At 45.3% G+C, this 20,792-nt stretch overlaps 1 protein-coding gene across 1 annotated transcript in view; it reads right to left on the reverse strand.

Moving 5' to 3' along the window:
• calcr (calcitonin receptor) overlaps positions 1-20,792 on the reverse strand; it is a 203,819-nt gene that overhangs the window by 20,146 nt on the left and 162,881 nt on the right. Inside the window, exons 14-16 of the mRNA XM_055225250.1 lie at positions 9,355-9,508; positions 8,740-8,800; positions 8,443-8,509 (exon numbers count right to left, since the gene is read on the reverse strand). Of these exons, the coding sequence (XP_055081225.1) occupies positions 8,443-8,509; positions 8,740-8,800; positions 9,355-9,508 (282 nt within the window). The remainder of the gene's footprint in view (positions 1-8,442; positions 8,510-8,739; positions 8,801-9,354; positions 9,509-20,792) is intronic.

Raw genomic sequence — 20,792 nt, forward strand, 5'->3', positions numbered from 1 at the left:
GCAGTGTATTTAGTATTTTGACAGAACAGGGTAATGAAGGGTGTGAACAAAGTATTATGATTATTTACTAGAAACTATGTGTGAATGAGGTTTTAGGTTACAACCAGACATGCCAGACTTCATGTGTCTTCTTTAATTCTTTAATGCTTGGTTGCTTGGTTTGATGCATGTTTCTCCCTGTGTCTGGATGGGTTTCCTCCGGGTACTCCAGTTTACCCCATCAACCAAAACATGAATGCCCTTCGAGACAACTGTTGTTGTGATTTTGGGCGTTACAAAAATAAAATGAATTGAATGGAATTGAATAAGTAAATAACATCAATTTATGGGCTTCTGAGAATTTCACATGACAATTTTAAACAACACATTCCACCTTCTGAATGGTGAAAAGTACTCAGAATGGTGCGTGAAATCCATAACTGTAATACAAGCAAACCATACATGTTTATTTATTTATTTTATTTTTATTTATACTTTTATATATTTATATTTATTTTTATATTTACTATATTTACTATATACCTCCCATCTCACAACAAGGTGAGTGAGACTTTTTTTTTTTTTTTTTAGGGCTGCCAGGCCATGCACAACTTGCACAAAGTGCCCAGGGACAGATTAACCTGTTAGCCTTCCATACTGAAGATTAGGCTAAAATAAAATAAAATCAGTAGTTGATTTGGTTCTAATCTTTATGTGCGGACAGGGAGGGGTGCTGGTTTAATTTTGTTGTTTTTGAGGGTTTACTGAACTTTTGCTGCCATTGCCTGATATGCTTTGAAACATTTCTGGCTGGTGAAGGCCTCTCGCCCCTTCTCTAGTCTCTGCTCAAGCACCTTCATTTGATTTTGTCCTTTCTCGTTGTCAAACTTTTCTTGGTCTGTCATTGAGTCGGTTAATATTGCCACAAGTTCCTTCCAAGTGGTTATTATAATGCAACTTTTCCTCGCATTCATTCCTCAGCTCCCTCTGGAGATTCTTATGTGCGACCTTCACCTCCAGTAGGTCCATTACACGGCCTTCAGTCTGGCAGGCCTGATCAACTTGCCTACGGACGACTGCTCCTCAAGGGTTGGAAATCTGGGTCTTTAGGTCTTGTATCTTGCAGGTGAGGAGGTTGTTTTTCCTCTCCAAACACTTCAAACACTTGCATTTCTCAGACTTCTTGTTGAACTCTTTGAGGAGGTGGTCGTATTTTTTCTTGTCCTTCTTCAGCTGACCTTGTTGGTAAGCATTGGTAGTGGGCTGTTCCTGAACCTTCACACGTTCCTTCAATTTCTTGTTCTAGTCTTGTAGTCTCCTTGTAACTGATGATGAGTTATTGTGAGACTGGATTTCATTATCAAGAAGATGTTGGACTGGCCCCATCAAATTCGGGGCCAGTCTGGGTCTGCTGCAATTGCTGGTCGTGCTGGTTGGCCAGCTCTTGAACCTATCCCTTTAGTCTCTTGTTCTCCTCCTCCACCTTCTTAAGGTAATTGGTAGTAGTGGTGATTGGTAGTCAGGTGATTGGTAGTCACGATTTTCTCATTAAGACTACTCTGAAGTCTATAAATTGCATCTCTATAGTTATTTTGTTGTTTGTTAGATAATTGCAACTCTTGTCTCAGCTGTGTGAGAAGATCAGGGTTGGAAATTGGCTGGTTCACCTTCTCGTGTTCAAACTGCCATTCCGCAGCCTTTTACTCTCGAAGAAGGTTGTTGGATTTGGTCTGCAGCTCAAAATTTTGATTCATGTGTTCAGAGTGGACTTTTGCAATGCGCAGCTCTTCCTCAAGCTGCTTAATGCGTTCCTGCAGAGTCCAATTCTTTACCTCAGAATTAGAATCAGAACACTTTTATTGTATTGCCATCGTCTGTGAATACAGTTCACAAACTAGGGACTTGCTGCGGTGATAAAGTGCAACATAAAAACATACTGCATAAATACAAATAAGGACATGCACAAATATATGCTTAAAAATAAAATACATAGAGGTAGAGAAAGAATAACAGTGCAAACATGACTTATTAAAGTGACCGGTGTTATAAAGTGTCCAGTTTTGTGCAGATATTATAAAGTGTTCATGGGACAAACAGCCGAGGGGAAGAAACTGTTCTTATGACGAGAGGTTCTGGTCCCAATGGACCGTAGCCTCCTGCCAGAGGGAAGTGGCTCAAATAGTCCATGTCCAGGGTGAGAAGTGTCAGCTGCTATACGGCCTGCTCCCCCCGAGTCCTGGAGACATACAGGTAGAGATGGAAGAGATGGAAGGCTGCAGCCAATCACCTTCTCAGCAGAGCGCACAATGCTCTGCAGTCTCTGTCTGTCCCTGGCAGTGGCCCCAGAGAACCACACAGTGATGGAGGAGGTGAGGATGGACTCAATGATGGCCGTGTAAAACTGCACCATCATCTGGACTGGCAGTTTGCCTTTCCTCAGCTGCCGCAGGTAGAACATCCTAAGCTGGGCTTTTTTGATGAGGGAGCTGATGGTCGGCTTCCACTTGTGATCCTGGGTGATGCAGGTGCCCAGGAAGTGGAAAGAATCCACAGCGATGATGGGGGAGTCCGTCAGGGTGAGGGGAGGCAGGGGGGCTGTGACTTTCCTGAAGCCCACAATCATCTCCACTGTCTTCTTGGTGTTGAGCTCCAGGTTGTTGCTGCACCAGGACACCAGCCGGTCCAAATTCCTCCTGTAGGCAGACTCATCGCTGTCCAAGATGAGTCCGATGAGGGTGGTGTCATCCGCAAACTTAACCAGTTTGACGGAGTTGTGGCTGGAGGTGCAGCAGTTGGTGTACAGGGAGAAGAGCAGGGGAGAAAGTACACAGCCCTGTGGAGCTCCTGTGCTGATAGTCCGAGTGTCCGAGACATTCTTCCACAGCCACACTCGTTACCTCTGGTCCGTTAGGTGATTCAGGCACGAGCTTGTCCTGGAGCAGAGCAGGGAGGATGGTGTTGAATGCAGAGCTGAAGTCCACAAACAGGATCCTGACGTAGGTTCCTGGGAAGTCCAGATGGTGGAGGATGAAGAGAAGGACCAGGTTAATGGTGTCGTCTACAGACCGTTTGGCTCTGTAGGCAAACTGCAGAGGGTCCAGGAGGGGGGAGGTGAAGGACTTGAGGTGGTGCAGGACCAGGCGCTCGAATGACTTCATGACTACAGGCGTCAGCACCACAGATCTGTTGTTTTTAAATCCAGTGATCCTGGGCTTCCTGGGGATGGGGACAATGGTGGACAGCTTGAAGCAGGCTGGGACGTGACATGACTCCAGGGAGGTGTTAAAGATGTCGGTGAAGACAGGAGCCAGTTCCTCAGCACAGTGTCCAAGGATGTAAAAGCTCAGACATAACTTCATTACATCATTGTTGCAGTGGATCCTCTTGTTGCTGCAGTTAAGTGTTTTGTTTTTGGTTTTTTTTAATTAGCTGGGATTCCAGTGACATCATATGTTGTACTATGTTCCATTGGCCCATGCAGGTCAAAACTCTGAACTGTCAGGGAAGTTAGTTTTACATTTTTAATCACTATGACAACAGCCCTAATTTTTCATTGTTTTAAAAACACGTGGTTAGGCTATATACAGTACTTTATCTACACAGTGTTCTGTTGGTATTTGGAAGTCACATGACAAAGACGACACTCGTGGGTCCCATTGACTTTTTTGATCAGGATGACATGAAGAGTTATGGTGCCAAATTTCACATTATCCCATGAAACTAATATTGTTCCCATGAATGGGAAAAATTGGGAGGTTTCCCATTAGGATAACATTGGCAGTTTGGCGCATCGCCATGGCAACATGGTGCAAAAAAACATGGGTCTAATTGACTTTATTGATTGGGATGACCTAAAGAAATTTTGTGTCAAATTTGATAACATTTGGGAAAACTAAATTTTCAGCCTTCCATACAAATGTATTTGTTATTCTGTAGGGGGCGCTGTTGCCCCAAATGTATTTCTTTCACAAACAGTAGAATTAGGCAGGAAAGTTTTACAACTGATTCGAATTTGAGCCAAATTGGACTTTGTATACGCAAACGGGAGCAAATTTTGAAATTTGAAAACATTGGAATTGGATGGAATTTTGCGGCTTCGCCGCACGGAAACTGTGATAGGCATCATCATAAATTGGATAACTTTTGATGCCCCACTTGTCTAGATGATGTACAGTGAATTTCAGCCCTGCAGGCCTTTAGAGGAGTTGATTAAAATGCAAGGTCAGCGAAAACGATGACTTTTTTGAATTTTCAATCCAAGATGGCCGACTTCCGGTTTGTCAGGGGGCATGGCCATAATAATATTTTTGCTTTGCCCATGCACTCATTGTTGCGGAAGCAATAGGTCCTACGCCCTGTATGGGCTCAGGCCTAAATATTATTGTTAGTTGTGCATTTCTGTCCAGAGCTCAGCCCACAAGGCTACATCAAGGCTACCGCCATTTTTTATAAATATACAAAAGCATAGAACAACTTCACAAACCTGATGCAATTTGCAGTAGTTTAATTGGCAGGATGGACACTGACTGTGTTGTGATAGTGTTCTGAAGGGTAAGTGACTCAATGCCGTGTTAATGTTCACCTGTGGCTAAATACACTGTGAGGTCTGTTCGTGAGGAAAAAAGCTTTTTGAACGACCTTTGCAGACGGAGGCAGGAGACTATTGCTGATATTAAATTGATCCAATTTGCCATGTCAGATGATCATGTCAAACAGCTCCTCTACAGAGCCCATTCATACAAATATACGTGATCCGAGTAAATTCGCTCCGGAAAGATCAACTGCGGTTTTCATTTTGAAAAATTGCGTACTTGGACTACATTATGGAAACAGCATTTTTTTACTTGGAATCCACACATTTATTCTATGATGTTGTTGCCATCTAATACATAGGTATATATTTATAAATATTAATTTTCAATGTCATGAGTCATATGGCGCTCTCTGGTGGGACAAGTTGGCTATTGTTATTTCCTTTTACTTGCTAGGTTGTGCTTCTTTGACAAAATTTGATAATGATTATTTGTAAATAAAAGATTTTTTGTACACTACCCAAAAAAGATTCAATTTCACTATAAAACAGACCCAAAGGGCAAATATTTATGTAAATGATGAGAGATATGATTTACAATATCAACATTATATAGACCATACGTTACTATAAAAACTGTCCCTGTTTTTCTGACAAGACGTGAATAGACGCAGAAATGTCCAACTTTTCAAATCTGACGTATTCTCCACTTCATTCACGTGCCCCTCCTGTTTTCCCCATTCACCACGTTAATGCTTAATTTGCACTACTGTACCACTCACTTAATTGCGGCGCTCGATTTGCTCAAAACATGGGAATCGCGTTGCCCAGTTCGCTTTATTCATGCTGCAGAACTTTTGGTTGCGCGTAGACACGGCTTTACATGGGGTTAACATGTAAACACGCAGCTGACACGCAATTCACATTTGGTGGGAACGCACCATTACTGTCACAGCAGACTGCGTAGGTTAGCCTGAGGTTGGTTGCGTTCACAACGCACTCTCCCCACTCCAGAATACAAGTGGAGCCGCTCCGAGACCTCCTGTTTGAAGTTCTCTTGGACGTGAGCCATTTACTGTGAGCGACTGTTGGGTTCACACCGGCCCAAGCGCACCCCTCTTCGAGCGAATGCTGTTAGGAACTAAAGTGCCAAGAACTTAAGTGTCAGGAACTAAACCATCAGGATATAAAGTGTCAGGAACTAACGCTGTCAGGACTAAAGTGTCAGGAACTAAAGCTGTCAGGAACTAAAGTGTCAGGAACTAAAGCTGTCAGAAACTAAATTGTCAGGAACTAAAGTGTCAGAAACTAAAGCATAAAAAACTAAAGCTGTCAGGAACTAAAGTGTCAGGAACTAAAGCTGTCAGGTACTAAATTGTCAGGAACTAAAGTGTCAGGAACTAACGCTGTCAGGACTAAAGTGTCAGGAACTAAAGTGTCAGAAACTAAAGTGTCAGGTACTAAAGCGTCAGGAACTAAAGCTATCAGGAAAAAAGTGTCAGGAACTAACGCTGTCAGGACTAAAGTGTCAGGAACTAAAGTGTCAGGTACTAAAGCGTCGGGAACTAAAGCTATCAGGGAAAAAGTGTCAGGAACTAACGCTGTCAGGACTAAAGTGTCAGGAACTAAAGCTGTCAGGAACTAAAGCATCAGGAACTTAATTGTCAGAAACTAAAGCATAAAAAACTAAAGCTGTCCGGTGCTAAAGCATCAGGAACTAAACCTGTCAGGAAATAAAGCTGTCAGGACTAAAGTGTCAGGAACTAAACCATCAGGATATAAAGCGTCAGGAACTAAACCTGTCAGGAACTAAAGCTATCAGGAAAAAAAGTGTCAGGAAAAAAGTGTCAGGAACTAACATTGTCAGGACTAAAGTGTCAGGAACTAAACCGTCAGGATATAAAGCGTCAGGAACTAAACCTGTCAGGAACTAAACCTGCAAGAACTAAAGCTATCAGGAAAAAAGTGTCAGGAACTAACGCTGTCAGGACTAAAGTGTCAGGAACTAAAGCTGTCAGGTACTAAAGCATCAGGAACTAAAGTGTCAGGAACTAAAGCGTAAGAAACTAAATCTATCAGGAAAAAAGTGTCAGGAACTGACGCTGTCAGGACTAAAGTGTCAGGGACTAAACTGTCAGGATATAAAGCGTCAGGAACTAAACCTGTCAAGAACTAAAGCTATCAGGAAAAAAGTGTCAGGAACTAAAGTGTCAGGAACTAAGTGTCAGGAACTAAAGCATCAGGAACTTAATTGTCAGAAACTAAAGCGTAAGAAACTAAAGCTGTCAGGTACCAAAGCGTCAGGAACTAAACCTGTCAGGAACTAAACCTGTCAGGAACTAAAGCTATCAGGAAAAAAGTGTCAGGAACTAACGCTGTCAGGACTAAAGTGTCAGGAACTAAAGCGTCAGGAACTTAATTGTCAGAAACTAAAGCGCAAGAAACTAAAGCTGTCAGGTACTAAAGCCGTAAGGAACTAAAGTGTCAGCAACTTAACCGTCAGAAACTAAAGAGTAAGACACTAAAGCTCTCAGGTACTAAAGTTGTCAGGAACTAAAGCATCAGAAATTAAACTGTCAGGAACTAAAACATCAGGAACTAAAGCTGTCATTAATTAATCATCTTGATTATGCCAGTTTTAGTATAATCACCGGGTGTAATAATTGTTATTATAATCGAAATTTGATTAATTACACATCTTTGTGTCAAAGGCTTTCCTGTGTGTGACCCAGAACTGACTACAGTAGCTATTCATATTTTAAGTCATGAGGCATCAGGATGGAAGAACTATGTATAGCATGTAATGTAAGTTTTCATTTGATAAATAATACCTTGCTTATTTTTGTTACAAACTCCCACATGCAAGACAAATACAAAAGTCTAGTACAAATGAAGGAGAGAAGGTTGCATACTTTCAAGGTTGAAGCATCAGTAACTAAAACATTAGGAACTAAAACATCATTAACTAAAGCATCTGGAACTAAAGCTGTTAGAAACTAAAGCTGTTAGGAACTAAAGCTGTTAGGAACTAAAGCGTCAGGAACTAAAGCTGTTAGAAACTAAAGCTGTTAGGAACTAAAGCTGTTAGGAACTAAAGCTGTTAGGAACTAAAGCTGTCAGGAACTAAAGCTGTTAGAAACTAAAGCTGTTAGGAACTAAAGCTGTTAGGAACTAAAGCTGTTAGAAACTAAAGCTGTTAGGAACTAAAGCTGTTAAGAACTAAAGCTGTTAAAAAACTAAAGCTGTTAGAAACTAAAGCTGTTAAGAACTAAAGCTGTTAGGAACTAAAGCTGTCAGGAACTAAAGCTGTCAGGAACTAAAGCTGTTAGAAACTAAAGCTGTTAGGAACTAAAGCTGTCAGGAACTAAAGCTGTCAGGAACTAAAGCTGTTAGGAACTAAAGCTGTCAGGAACTAAAGCATCAGGAACTAAAGCTGTCAGGAACTAAAGCTGTTATGAACTAATGCTGTCAGGAACTAAAGCTGTTAGGAACTAAAGCTGTTAGGAACTAAAGCTGTCAGGAACTAAAGCTGTTAGGAACTAAAGCTGTTAGGAACTAAAGCATCAGGAACTAAAGCTGTTAGGAACTAAAGCTGTTACAAACTAAAGCTGTTAGAAACTAAAGCTGTTAGGAACTAAAGCATCAGGAACTAAAGCTGTTAGGAACTAAAGCATCAGGAACTAAAGCTGTTAGGAACTAAAGCTGTTAGAAACTAAAGCTGTTAGGAACTAAAGCTGTTAGGAACTAAAGCATCAGGAACTAAAGCTGTTAGAAACTAAAGTTGTTAGGAACTAAAGCGTCAGGAACTAAAGCATCACGAACTAAAGCTGTCAGGAACTAATACTTGTAGGAACTAAAGTATCAGGAACCAATGCTGCTAGGAACTAAAACATTAATTTTAGTTCTTATGTAACAGATGTGATTAGACTCACCAGGAGGGCAGCCACGATGGGCCCATGGACCGCATACAGCAGGTGGGTCTCCACACTCATCCAGCAGCTACAGGAAAAAACACAAGTCAAAAAGCATACAACACCAAAATATACAAAATATCACTAATAACACAACAGCTGTTTTGAAGATATGCAAAGTTGGAATATCCAGTACATCATCTCAGAACAAAACTACATGTTGTAGCACATTATCAGAAAAAAATGTATATATTAATTTTGGTCATTATTCTTCACTTCACATTCTGCATGATGTACACATAGTAGAGCAGAACTCACTTATCGTCAAAGTAGGTCTTCCTGGCCACTGCATGGATGGAGGCTGGCACCAGAGGGAACCCTGCAGAGGACCAGTCATTGAACTTTCAGTTTGGGACATCTCTGTTATGAAAATATTGCCTAAAGCCAAAGTGCATATGGTAGGTTAGCGTTCTCGGGTCAATAAAGTTAGCATAAGTAGACATAACTTGGAGAAAAAAAAAAAAAAGAAAACCTGTAATATGCACAAGTTCAGTAAAAGACAATGAGGAACTACAAGTGACCTACTCTAGCCGAGCAGTATTACTAGTATGAAGGATCTTCTACTGTGAAGGCCCTACCTTCGCCCACCAGGGACTACCAGTGTGAAGGGCCTACACCAGCACAGCAGGTAGTACCAGTGTGAAGGACCTACTCCAGCCCAGCAGGTAGTACCAATGTAAAGGATTTACCCAGCCGAGCAGGTAATAATGGTGTGAAGGACCTACCCCAGCCCAGCAGGTAATAATGGTGTGAAGAACCTACCCCAGCCCAGCAGGTAATAATGGTGTGAAGGACCTACCCCAGCCCAGCAGGTAATAATGGTGTGAAGAACCTACCCCAGCCCAGCAGGTAATAATGGTGTGAAGGACCTACCCCAACCTAGCAGGTAGTACCAGTGCAGGTGCTGCTCCTCAGCGAATACGGCCACCACAATGAGTGTGTGTAGGTAGATGCCCTCACAGAGCATCCAGAAGTAGTTACAGCCCAGCATGTACATGTGGAAAAAGTGTAACACCTTACACCCCATCTGCAACACACCATTAGTATAGTATAGTATAGTATAGTATAGAACAGTATAGTACAGTATAGTGCAGTATAGAATAATATAGTATAGCACAGTATAGAATAATATAGTATAGTGCAGTATAACAATATAGTATAGTACAGTATAGTATGGATAGTATAGTACAGGCACGGTATACACGGGCTCTGTATGTTTCTGTATATGTTTTACATACTTCATAGTATTGATAATTATATTACTATCAGATTTGTTCTCTGTTATGAATATTAGATTTTTATATTCCGCTTTTTCCTATATTACAGCTGCTCGGTCACACGGGAGGAGCTCGGAGTAGAGCCGCTGCTCCTACACGTTGAGAGGAACCAGTTGAGGTGGCTCGGGCATCTGCTCAGGATGCCTCCTGGACGCCTCCCTAGGGAGGTGTTCTGGGCATGTCCCACCGGGAGGAGGCCCCGGGGAAGACCCAGGACACGCTGGAGGGACTATGTCTCTCGGCTGGCCTGGGAACGCCTTGGGGTCCCACCGGAGGAGCTGGAGGACGTGTCCGGGGTGAGGGAAGTCTGGGAGTCCCTGCTTAGACTGCTGCCCCCGCGACCCGGCTCCGGATAAGCGGAAGAAAATGGATGGATGGATGGATGGATGGATATTCCACTTTTTGAGTCCAAAAATATTATAATGCTCATGTGTGATAGAAGCAGTAATGATAACAATAATAATACATTTTATTTATAGGGTGCCTTTCTGGGCACTCAAGGTCACCTTACAATACAATACAATACAAGACAGTTAAAATCTACATTCATGAACATACAGTTAAAAGCATTCAGATAAAAACAAACATTGAAAAAGGACAGTGCAGTTGTGGATTATAAAGAATATGCCAGTCTGAACAAGTGGGTTTTGAGTTTGGATTTTGAAGTGTGAGAGTGTGTCAGTATTGCGGAGGTCAGGGGGGAGAGAGTTCCAGAGCTGGGGAGCGGCTGAAGGCCCTGCTCCCCATGGGGACAAGCCGGGCTGAGGGAACAGAGAGATGGAGAGAGGAAAAGGAGCGGAGAGAGCGAGGGGGTGTGGCAATATGGAGGAGGTCTGAGAGGTATGGAGGTGCAAGGTTATGGATGGCTTTGAATGTGTGGAGCAGGATTTTATATTGGATGCAGTGTGAGATGGGGAGCCAATGAAGTTGCTGTAGGATGGGTGTGATGTGGCTGATGGAAGGGGTGCGTGTGATGATGCGAGCTGCTGAATTCTGAACCAGCTGAAGTTTATGGAGTGTTTTTTGTGGGAGACCAAAGAGAAGAGAATTGCAGTAATCCAGGCGGGAAGTGACGAGGCTGTGTACAAGTACGGCTGTGGACTGTGGTGTGAGGGAGGGCCGGAGACGATTAATGTTGCGTAGGTGAAAATAGGCGGAGCGGGTGATGTTATTAATGTGAGAAGTGAAGGAAAGTGTGCTATCGTGGATGACACCCAGACTCTTAACCTGAGGGGAAGGAGAGATGGAGGAGCCGTCAATGGGTATAGAGAAATTGTTGATCTTGTTTAGGGTGGATTTGGTGCCGATAAGGAGAAGTTCAGTTTTATTGCTATTGAGTTTGAGAAAATTAGAGGTGAACCAGGATTTGACTTCATTGATACAGATAAGAAGGGTTGATGGTGGGAGTGATGAGTTTGGTTTGCCAGAGAGATAGAGCTGGGTGTCATCTGCATAGCAGTGGAAGTGGATGTGGTGTTTCTGGAAAATGTGACCAAGGGGGAGGAGATAGATAATGAATAGGAGGGGACCGAGGACAGAACCCTGGGGAACACCTGTGGAGATAGAGACTGGATGAGAAGTGAAGGATTTGAGCTCAATAAAGAGTGCGGTCAGAATGATATGAATGAATGATTAATGAATATGTAAATTGAGGTCCCCTAGTAATATGATATTTGATGAAAGGGAGGAAACATGTGATAAGAAAGCGGCAAAGTCTAACATAAAATCCTTGTTTGGTTTTGGTGGTCGGTAAAGAGTGGCAATGATAGTAGGAGCGGGTCCGGAGAGCTGGCATACGGTGGCCTCAAATGACTGACAGGCACTACTGTCAAGCTCTTGCGGTACAATACCTCGAGACCACCCCCTCGACCAGAAGCACGAGGTTGGGAAAAGTAAACAAACCCCGGAGGAGTAGCATCATTAAGATGAGTGAAGTAATTTTGTTGCTGCCACGTTTCCGTCAAGCAACAGGTCTAACTTACTGTCCACCAGAAGATCCTGGATGAGATGGCCCTTTTCGTCAGAGAGCGGGTGTTAAGAAGACCGAAGTTGACTATGGTTGTGCTAGCCGTGTTAGCTGCCCTCGGGACGCCTGCCAGGACACGCTCAGCACGGCGACTGGTGTTTCTCTTTGTGCAGTGAGCAGTGGACCAAAACGACGGGATGGATGTAGAGTTATCATACTCAAAGTTCCGACGCAAGCCCCGATGGATGGGCCTACGGCGAGGTACATATAGTAGTATGTCCGGGTGTTGGAGCAGAGCAGGCGCTGGTGCATTCTCTGGAGTTTAAACTCAGAGGTGGAGTACTGGAACAAAGCTGTCGCTGGATGGTGGATTATCGACAGAACGAACCAGAGAAGAACCAGCCACGCAATCGACATGGTGTTAGCTTGTCTCCCTGAAGCAGCCATTACCAAAATCTGCAGTGCCGCGGGCCCCTATTGATTCAGAAGCTTCAGTGCTTCACAAGCAAGACAAGTACCTTCCTGTCCTCCTCCTCATCTACTCACGCCCTCCACACCTCTCCTCCTCCTCCCCCTCCACTTCTCCTCCCTCTCTCCTCTTACTTTACCCCTGCTCCTCCTTCTTTTCTCCGCTCCCCACCCTCCTCCTCTCTTTACCACTGTTTGTGCGTCTGCTCTGAAAGGTCAGGAGATTATCAAGAGAAGTCTGACCAGGCCAGTGATGCATGAGAAGCAAAGGAGCACATTTAAAACACCACAAGGGCCAGTGAAGGTTATAGATACAACAGAATTCATAATTGAAATTAAACTGAAGCAGAAATACAACCAAGTCCCACCTGTTTGTCACTGCCAGCCAGTGGCAGCATTCTACCTCTCAACCAATCACCTGTCAAGCAGTTATAAATGCATTCTCTCTCCCTCTTACCCATGTGTTTCAGATTGATGAAAAGCCATTAAGACATTAATTTTCAAAATCGTTTGAATGGTGAATAGTTTTCAAAATGTTGCCTATAACAGGAAGCTGCACTCTACAAACAGATTGAATTCACAAATAGAGTTTAATGATGTCACAGTGAGCGCCTGGTGGCTGGGCCTTTCCCCACGGGGCCCGGTCGGGCCCAGCCCGAAGGAACGACGTGGGGCCGTCCTCCCGTGGACCCATCACCTGCGGGAGGAGCCATGCGGGGCAGGTGCAAAGAGATCCGGGCGGCAGTCGAAGGTGGGGACCTCGACGACCGGATCTCCGGACATGGAGACTAGCTCTGGGGACGTGGAACGTCACCTCGCTGGGGGGGAAGGAGCCTGAGCTTGTGCGGGAGGTTGAGCGTTACCGGCTAGATATAGTCGGCCTCACCTCCACGCACAGCTCGGGCTCTGGAACCCAACTTCTTGAGAGGGGTTGGACTCTCCATTTCTCTGGCGTTGCCCGCGGGGAGCAGCGGCGAGCTGGTGTGGGCTTGCCCATTGCCCCACAGCTCAGCCGCTGCGTGTTGGGGTTCACTCCGGTGAACGGAGGGTCGCGTCCCTGCACCTCCGGGTCGGGGACAGGTCTCTCACTGTTGTGTCGGCCTACGGGCCAAACAGCAGTGCAGAGTACCCGGCCTTCTTGGAGTCCCTGGGAGGGGTACTAGACAGTGCACCAACCGGGGACTCTGTTGTTCTCCTGGGGGACTTCAACGCCCATGTGGGTAACGACAGTGACACTTGGAGGGGCGTGATTGGGAGGAACGGCCTCCCCGATCTGAACCCGAGCGGTGTTTTGTCATTGGACTTCTGTGCTAGTCACAGCTTGTCCATAACAAACACCATGTTCGAGCACAAGGGTGTCCATCGGTGCACATGGCACCAGGACACTCTAGGTCGGAGGTCGATGATCGACTTTGTTGTCGTGTCATCTGACCTCCGACCACGTGTCTTGGACACTCGGGTGAAGAGAGGGGCTGAGCTGTCAACTGATCACCACCTGGTGGTGAGTTGGATCCGCTGGCGGAGGAGGAAGCCGGACAGACCTGGCAGACCCAAGCGCATTGTGAGCGTCTGGCGGAGCCCTCTGTCAGGGGGGTCTTCAACTCCCACCTCCGGGAGAGCTTCTCCCTGATTCCGGGGGAGGTTGGAGACATGGACTCCGAGTGGGCCATGTTCTCCACCTCTATTGTCGATGCGGCTGCTCGTAGCTGTGGTCGTAAGGTCTGTAGTGCTTGTCGCGGCGGCAATCCCCGAACCCGGTGGTGGACACCGGAAGTAAGGGATGCCGTCAAGCTGAAGAAGGAGTCCTATCGAGCCTTGTTGGCTCGTGGGACTCCTGAGGCAGCTGATGAGTACCGGCGGGCCAAGCGTGCCGCGGCTCGGGCAGTCACAGAGGCAAAAACTCGGGGTTGGGAGGAGTTCGGAGAGGTCATGGAGAAGGACTATCGAACGGCCTCAAAGAGATTCTGGCAAACCGTCCGACGCCTCAGGAGGGGGAAGCAGTGCTTCACCAACACTGTTTACAGTGCGGGTGGAGAGCTGCTGACCTCGACTGGGGATGTTGTCGGGCGGTGGAAGGAATACTTTGAGGATCTCCTCAATCCCACTGTCACGTCTTCCGAGGAGGAAGCAGAAACTGGGGACCCAGAGGCGGACTCGTCCATCACCCTGGCTGAAGTCACTGAGGTGGTTGGCAAGCTCCTCGGTGGCAAGGCTCCGGGGGTGGACGAGATCCGTCCTGAGTACCTCAAGTCTCTGGATGTTGTGGGGCTGTCTGTGCTGACACGTCTCTGCAACATCGCGTGGCGGTCGGGGACAGTGCCTGTGGAATGGCAGACTGGGGTGGTGGTCCCTCTGTATAAGAAGGGGGACCGGAGGGTGTGTTCCAATTACAGGGGAATCACACTCCTCAGCCTTCCCGGTAAGGTCTATTCCAGGGTACTGGAGAGGAGAATCCGACCGATAGTCGAACCTCGGATTCAGGAGGAGCAGTGTGGTTTTCGTCCTGGTCGTGGAACACTGGACCAGCTCTATACTCTTCATCGGGTCCTTGAGGGCTCATGGGAGTATGCCCAACCAGTCCACATGTGTTTTGTGGATCTGGAGAAGGCATTCGACCGTGTCCCTCGTGGTGCCCTTTGGGGGGTGCTCTGGGAGTATGGGGTCCGGGGCTCTTTGCTAAGGGCTGTCTGGTCCCTGTATGACCGGAGCAGGAGCTGTGTTCGCATTGCCGGCAGTAAGTCAGACCTGTTCCCGGTGCATGTTGGACTCCGCCAGGGCTGCCCTTTGTCACCGGTTCTGTTCATTATATTTATGGACAGAATTTCTAGGCGCAGCCAGGGGCTGGAGGGGGCCTGGTTTGGGAACCACAGGATTTCATCTCTGCTGTTTGCAGATGATGTTGTCCTGATGGCTTCTTCGAGCCAGGACCTGCAGCAGGCACTGGGGCGGTTTGCAGCCAAGTGTGAAGTGGCTGGGATGAGAATCAGCTCCTCCAAATCCGAGGCCATGGTTCCTGACCGGAAAAAGGTGGTTTGCTCTCTCCGGGTGGGTGGTGAGTCTCTGCCCCAAGTGGAGGAGTTCAAGTATCTCAGGGTCTTGTTCACGAGTGAGGGAAGGATGGAGCGGGAGATTGACAGGCGGATCGGTGCACACACCGATAAACATGGCGGAATGTTCACTAGTTACCATGGTGACACAATGCACACATTAGCTAACACTGAAAAAAAAGTTATATAGTCTGAAAACTCTGATCATGGTCCTGTTTAGGAGTTTGATTTTTGAAGGAAACTGAGAGTGACTGTGTTATGACTGAAAAGTAGATCAAAACATATTTAAGGAAGGAATGAAACAGGAAACAAAGATAAGGGTTCAAAGCTTTTTTTTTTTTTTTTTTTTTTTTAAAGACCTTGGAAAAGACCCTTAAGGATCCCATGTCTAAAAACACAAAGGAAAAAAGGAAAAAGACCATGGCCAACAGCTGCCAACGCTGCGCTGTGCTTACCCTAATGAAAAACAACCCATAAACTATCCCAACACAAAATAAATAACTAAAACTGGGCATCCGGACTTACCAGGCCAAATAAAAAGAAGGTAAGCTAACAAAAGCTAAGGATCTGTAATAGGTGAGCCAGCAGGGGGGAGGGCTGGGGTCTGGTGCACAGGACCAGACATCAGCGAGCAGAGAGTGAGCATACCAGGCTCATCCATCCATCCATTTTCTTCCGCTTATCCGGGGCCGGGTCGCGGGGGCAGCAGTCTAAGCAGGGACTCCCAGACTTCCCTCACCCCGGACACGTCCTCCAGCTCCTCCGGTGGGACCCCAAGGCGTTCCCAGGCCAGCCGAGAGACATAGTCCCTCCAGCGTGTCCTGGGTCTTCCCCGGGGCCTCCTCCCGGTGGGACATGCCCAGAACACCTCCCTAGGGAGGCGTCCAGGAGGCATCCTGAGCAGATGCCCGAGCCACCTCAGCTGGTTCCTCTCAACGTGTAGGAGCAGCGGCTCTACTCCGAGCTCCTCCCGTGTGACCGAGCTCCTCACCCTATCCCTAAGGGTGCGCCCGGCCACTCTGCGGAGGAAGCCCATTTCAGCCGCTTGTATCCGCGATCTTGTCCTTTCGGTCATTACCCAAAGCTCATGACCATAGGTGAGGGTAGGAACGTAGATTGACCGGTAAATCGAGAGCTTCGCCTTCCGGCTCAGCTCCTTCTTTACCACAACGGACCGATACAGCGACCGCATCACTGCAGACGCTGCACCGATCCGCCTGTCAATCTCACGCTCCATCCTTCCCTCACTCGTGAACAAGACCCCGAGATACTTGAACTCCTCCACTTGGGGCAGAGACTCACCACCCACCCGGAGAGAGCAAACCACCTTTTTCCGGTCGAGAACCATGGCCGCCAGGCTCATGCTAGTTAAAAGCTCCTGGGCGCGAAACAAAAAGACCGAGAGCAAAATTAAATCAACTAATGACTAACTAGAACTAACAAAAACATACAGGAAAAAATTTGACTAATGGGCTAGCTTCATCAGTTCTTTATCAGATTGTGTTAAAACAAAGCTCAGATTAAAGCCTTGCCAGCCTTTTCATCTTCTCCTATTTATTACCAGTGTATGTAGGTTTTTCCCCTATAAAATCCACATACTATCCCTTCAGTGTACCAGTATGTGGAGAGAAAAGTTGTTGTAAGAGAAAAGCAATTATTTGGCTGCCTTGGGGACACTGATGATAGCTTAATGATAGCTTCTGCGGTAGTCTCATTTCAAGAAGGCATTTCTCATTCTGTGCACGCTTCTTGTGCTGTGGAGGCTGTAAAAACTCAAGAAGATTGGGTCTGGCCTTTTCTTGAAGCAGAGCAGCGTTCCATTCTCGCATCTCAAATGTCAGGGGAGGGTGCTCACAAAGACCTTTTCTACAAAGAGCCACACGGCCCTGGTTACACTACAACAGCAAATTGAAGGCCCCTGTACGTGGCAGAGTGGTTAGCCTGGCAGTGTGGGGTTTGCATGTCCTCCCTGTGCCTGGATGAGCTTCATAGATTTGGGCGAGATATCAAAATAGCCATAATATCATGAATGTTGGAAAAATAAATAAATTGATAATTATGTAAAGAGGAGAGGAGCCAGTTGAGGTGACTCAGGCATCTATTGCGGATGCCTCCTGGACGACTCCCTAGCGAGGTGTTCCGGGCACGGCCCAGCGGAAGAAGACTCCGGGTAAGACCCAGGACACACTGGAGGCACTGTGTTTCTCGGCTGGCCTGGGAATGCCTCGGGATCCTCCCGGAAGAGTTGGAGGAAGTGTGTGGATAGGGAAGTCTGGGCCTACATGCTGAAACTGCTGCCTCCGGATAAAGCGGAAGAAAATGGATGGAATATGTAAAATTCTAAATAAGGGTAAATACTTTTTTTTTTTCTTAAACCTCAGCTAATACATTTAAAGACATATTTTAATCCATCTCTGTTAGATTAATGATCTGAATTTGATTATCGGGATACTCTCAAAAAATACTGAGATGTTTGTTTTGGTCACTGACCCCTGTCTGGATCATAAACTGTATGTATATATGAACATAACTAACCTGCCAGTTGCCACATTCCAAATAGGAAATGAGCATGGACAAGCTTTTGGCTCCATCAGCTCTGGCTCCAATTAATTTTCTACTGAAAATTTGTCGTTCCTCTTTCTCGTCATTCTAACCTTAAAATGTTTGTTTTAACGCACACTATGTAATCCAGGGTTTTGTATTTCACAATTGTGTCCCTAAATCAAGATATGAACCTTAATAACACACCAATGAGATGCCCTCTTTCACCAAGGTCGCTTCCACTAGCTAGCGCTCCCAACAGGCTTGACTGACAGAGTTCCTAAGTGCCCACTCCCTTCTAAATCAGCTGTTAAGGGGAGGGGGCGTTACATTCAACCCCCTCACTTGTGATTGCCTCTTTGGTTGCTATAATACTCTGCTGGCATCGCTGAGCTTCATTTGGCTGGAGCCAACGCTGTGGGTGACATCACATACCCTTAGTCCACTTCTTTATACAGTCTTTTGTGTTGATGCGCCATTTTCCCCATCAACCTGAATTTATAATAGTGAAAAGCCTTAAAGATATAAAATCAACAGAGAAGTTGTCTTGAATCAAAGAGTCTGGTTTATTGAATCAACTGTGCACAATTGCCAAAGAGCTGTTGTCCCTAGCAGGGTCGTCTCACCCTCAGCTGACAAATGTAAACGCATACAGAGTATTTATACCACCAAAAAAATGTGTTCTGTGCATATGACTGAGGACCCATCCCCAGATCTTGAGCTAGTCTTGGTCAGGACTAACTTAGCTGGACGATTTGACCTAGAGGGCATGTTTTGGGTTAAGAAAATATTTTGAGCAACTATGCCCAAAAGTGTAATCTCTCATTCATCATTCAGGAGTGGTCCTTTTCTACTGACTGTACCCAACTCAATACTGTTGAGTCAATGGACAACTACTATAAATTTTCCCTAATTAATAGACTTTTCTTTTTCATCTTGTTTAAACTTGGTGATGGAATGGGACTCTAAAATTTACAAAAAAGGAGGAGTGGAAGTTGCTTAGCGAGCTGCTGCTTTATTTATCAAGACAATGAGAGCAAAAACTTTATAGAAATTTAGCATTAAACAGGTGCAAATTATCTGCAGAGGATATACGGTTCCAGTTTCTGCACCAACAGTGTATTAAAAGTGATGTAAATTAAAAGTGCATGAGTCTAGGCTTGTAACCCAGGTGTAAAATACGCTAATCTGCAGTCAAATATATAAATTCCCATTTTACGTGTCATGTGAAAGCACCACATGACTTTGTTTGACTCATGTGACCACCTCGACCAATTGCGTGTTAATAGCGCTCCATAGAATGTAGCTGTGCTCCTCTCCTGCCAGTACTGGGAGGAAAGCGCAACAGGACAGCTGCACAGGTATTGTGTCTTCGCTATTTTTTACATAAATAATGCCATCCGTGTCCTAAAACTTTGCTACACTTTGTAAACTTGTAGGAGCCCTTACCACCACCACTGACGCTGAGTATAGACTGCTGTGGCCGATATAAACGGGGGATTTGGTGAGTCTGTCTGTTTGGTTGTTTGCTACGGAGCATTAGCATCACAATACGCCATCTTGTACCTTGTTTCACCTGTCAATATATCATGGTGCATTGTTGTGCTAATGTATCCAATTTAAATTCATTTTAAGCTAATGTAGCTTTTTGTTCCTTGGCCAAACTTAAAGCCAAGTGGTTGTAAGTTTATTCAATGCACTTCTGTTGAGCCAATTGTAAACTGCCTCTTGTATTTATGCAAACAGTATTTTTACTTGAAACTTTGTGTATACTGACTGCTAGCCTAAACTAAGCGATAGCATTTTGCTAAAAGTTGGTCCTGTCTGCGTAATACAGGCCAGGTGTGCCCGGGTTGGGTACCATATCTGATGGCAAGCTAGGAGTCCTACAAAGAACCAGAATATCACACATTCAATTCTACATCCTTCTGCGGTCTGGTAGGAGGCTGCTGCAGCCTGTCACTCCCAAAGACTCAAACACACTCACACAGCCATAGCCTCAAGGACCTTTATCAGCACATGGACAATCTGGATTATCCTATGGACATTTAAACCCACATCAGTGGCAAATCATTTTTGTTTATTGTGAATCTTTTCCATTGTGTGCCTCCTGTTTTGGGAAGTTGTTACCTCAAGTGTTGCATTGTGTTTATTGTGAAACAACCTTTAATCCAAGAAGTTAACTCAATTTGCCTTAACTCAAAGGTTAAATATTAAGACAAAATCCTTTTCAAGCTTGACACTATTTATTCTGCAGATTTGTAAATATTGGGTATTTGTTTGTATGTCTTTTCACTTTTAATATATGGTACCAGCCACTAAAAAATAAATCTTTGTGTCCACCTGTACTATTATATTGCCCTCCCACCTCCCACCGAGCCGCTACCTGATTCTTCTGATCTAACCCAACTCAACATCCAAATTCAAAATATCAATTCCCTGCTTTCTGAGTTGCATGCGCTACAAGTTTGCTACACGTTGTTTTAAAGGCAGTGCGGCGTAATAAAACAACACACTTTGGCCCTGTCCCTCATCATCTGAAAAAGCATCCCAACACATCTGTCTCTCGTTCTGACAACGGTGACGAGTGGACGAATGCTTGCTGTAGGTCATGGATCAGCACTCTGCTGGTAAAGGGCCAAGCTATGATTGCAGCACGTCTTTGGTCATCCTGCTAATTCAACTCTGCTATTATCTCTTCGGTTTTGGCATTGTTGGCAGCAGTATACTAGACTATAGTAAAAGTTTAGCCTGGATTTCCCAAAAACATATTTCTCTTTTATGCGTCTTTGGATGTGGCTCTGGGTGAGGCTGGGCAATGTGCATGAGTAGCAATAGCTATATATTTATGATGATTTTTATAAAATAGGAAATTGAAACTAATAATTAATCACACTAAATGATTGAAGAAATATAAATCGGCAGATTGGTTAATCTGGTAAATCTTTATTTAACCAGGAAAGTCCCATTTAGATTACTAATCTCTTTTTCAAGGGAGTCCTGGCCAAGACA

This window comes from Periophthalmus magnuspinnatus, chromosome 11 (assembly GCF_009829125.3).
Source record: "Periophthalmus magnuspinnatus isolate fPerMag1 chromosome 11, fPerMag1.2.pri, whole genome shotgun sequence".
Classification (NCBI taxonomy): domain Eukaryota; kingdom Metazoa; phylum Chordata; class Actinopteri; order Gobiiformes; family Gobiidae; genus Periophthalmus; species Periophthalmus magnuspinnatus.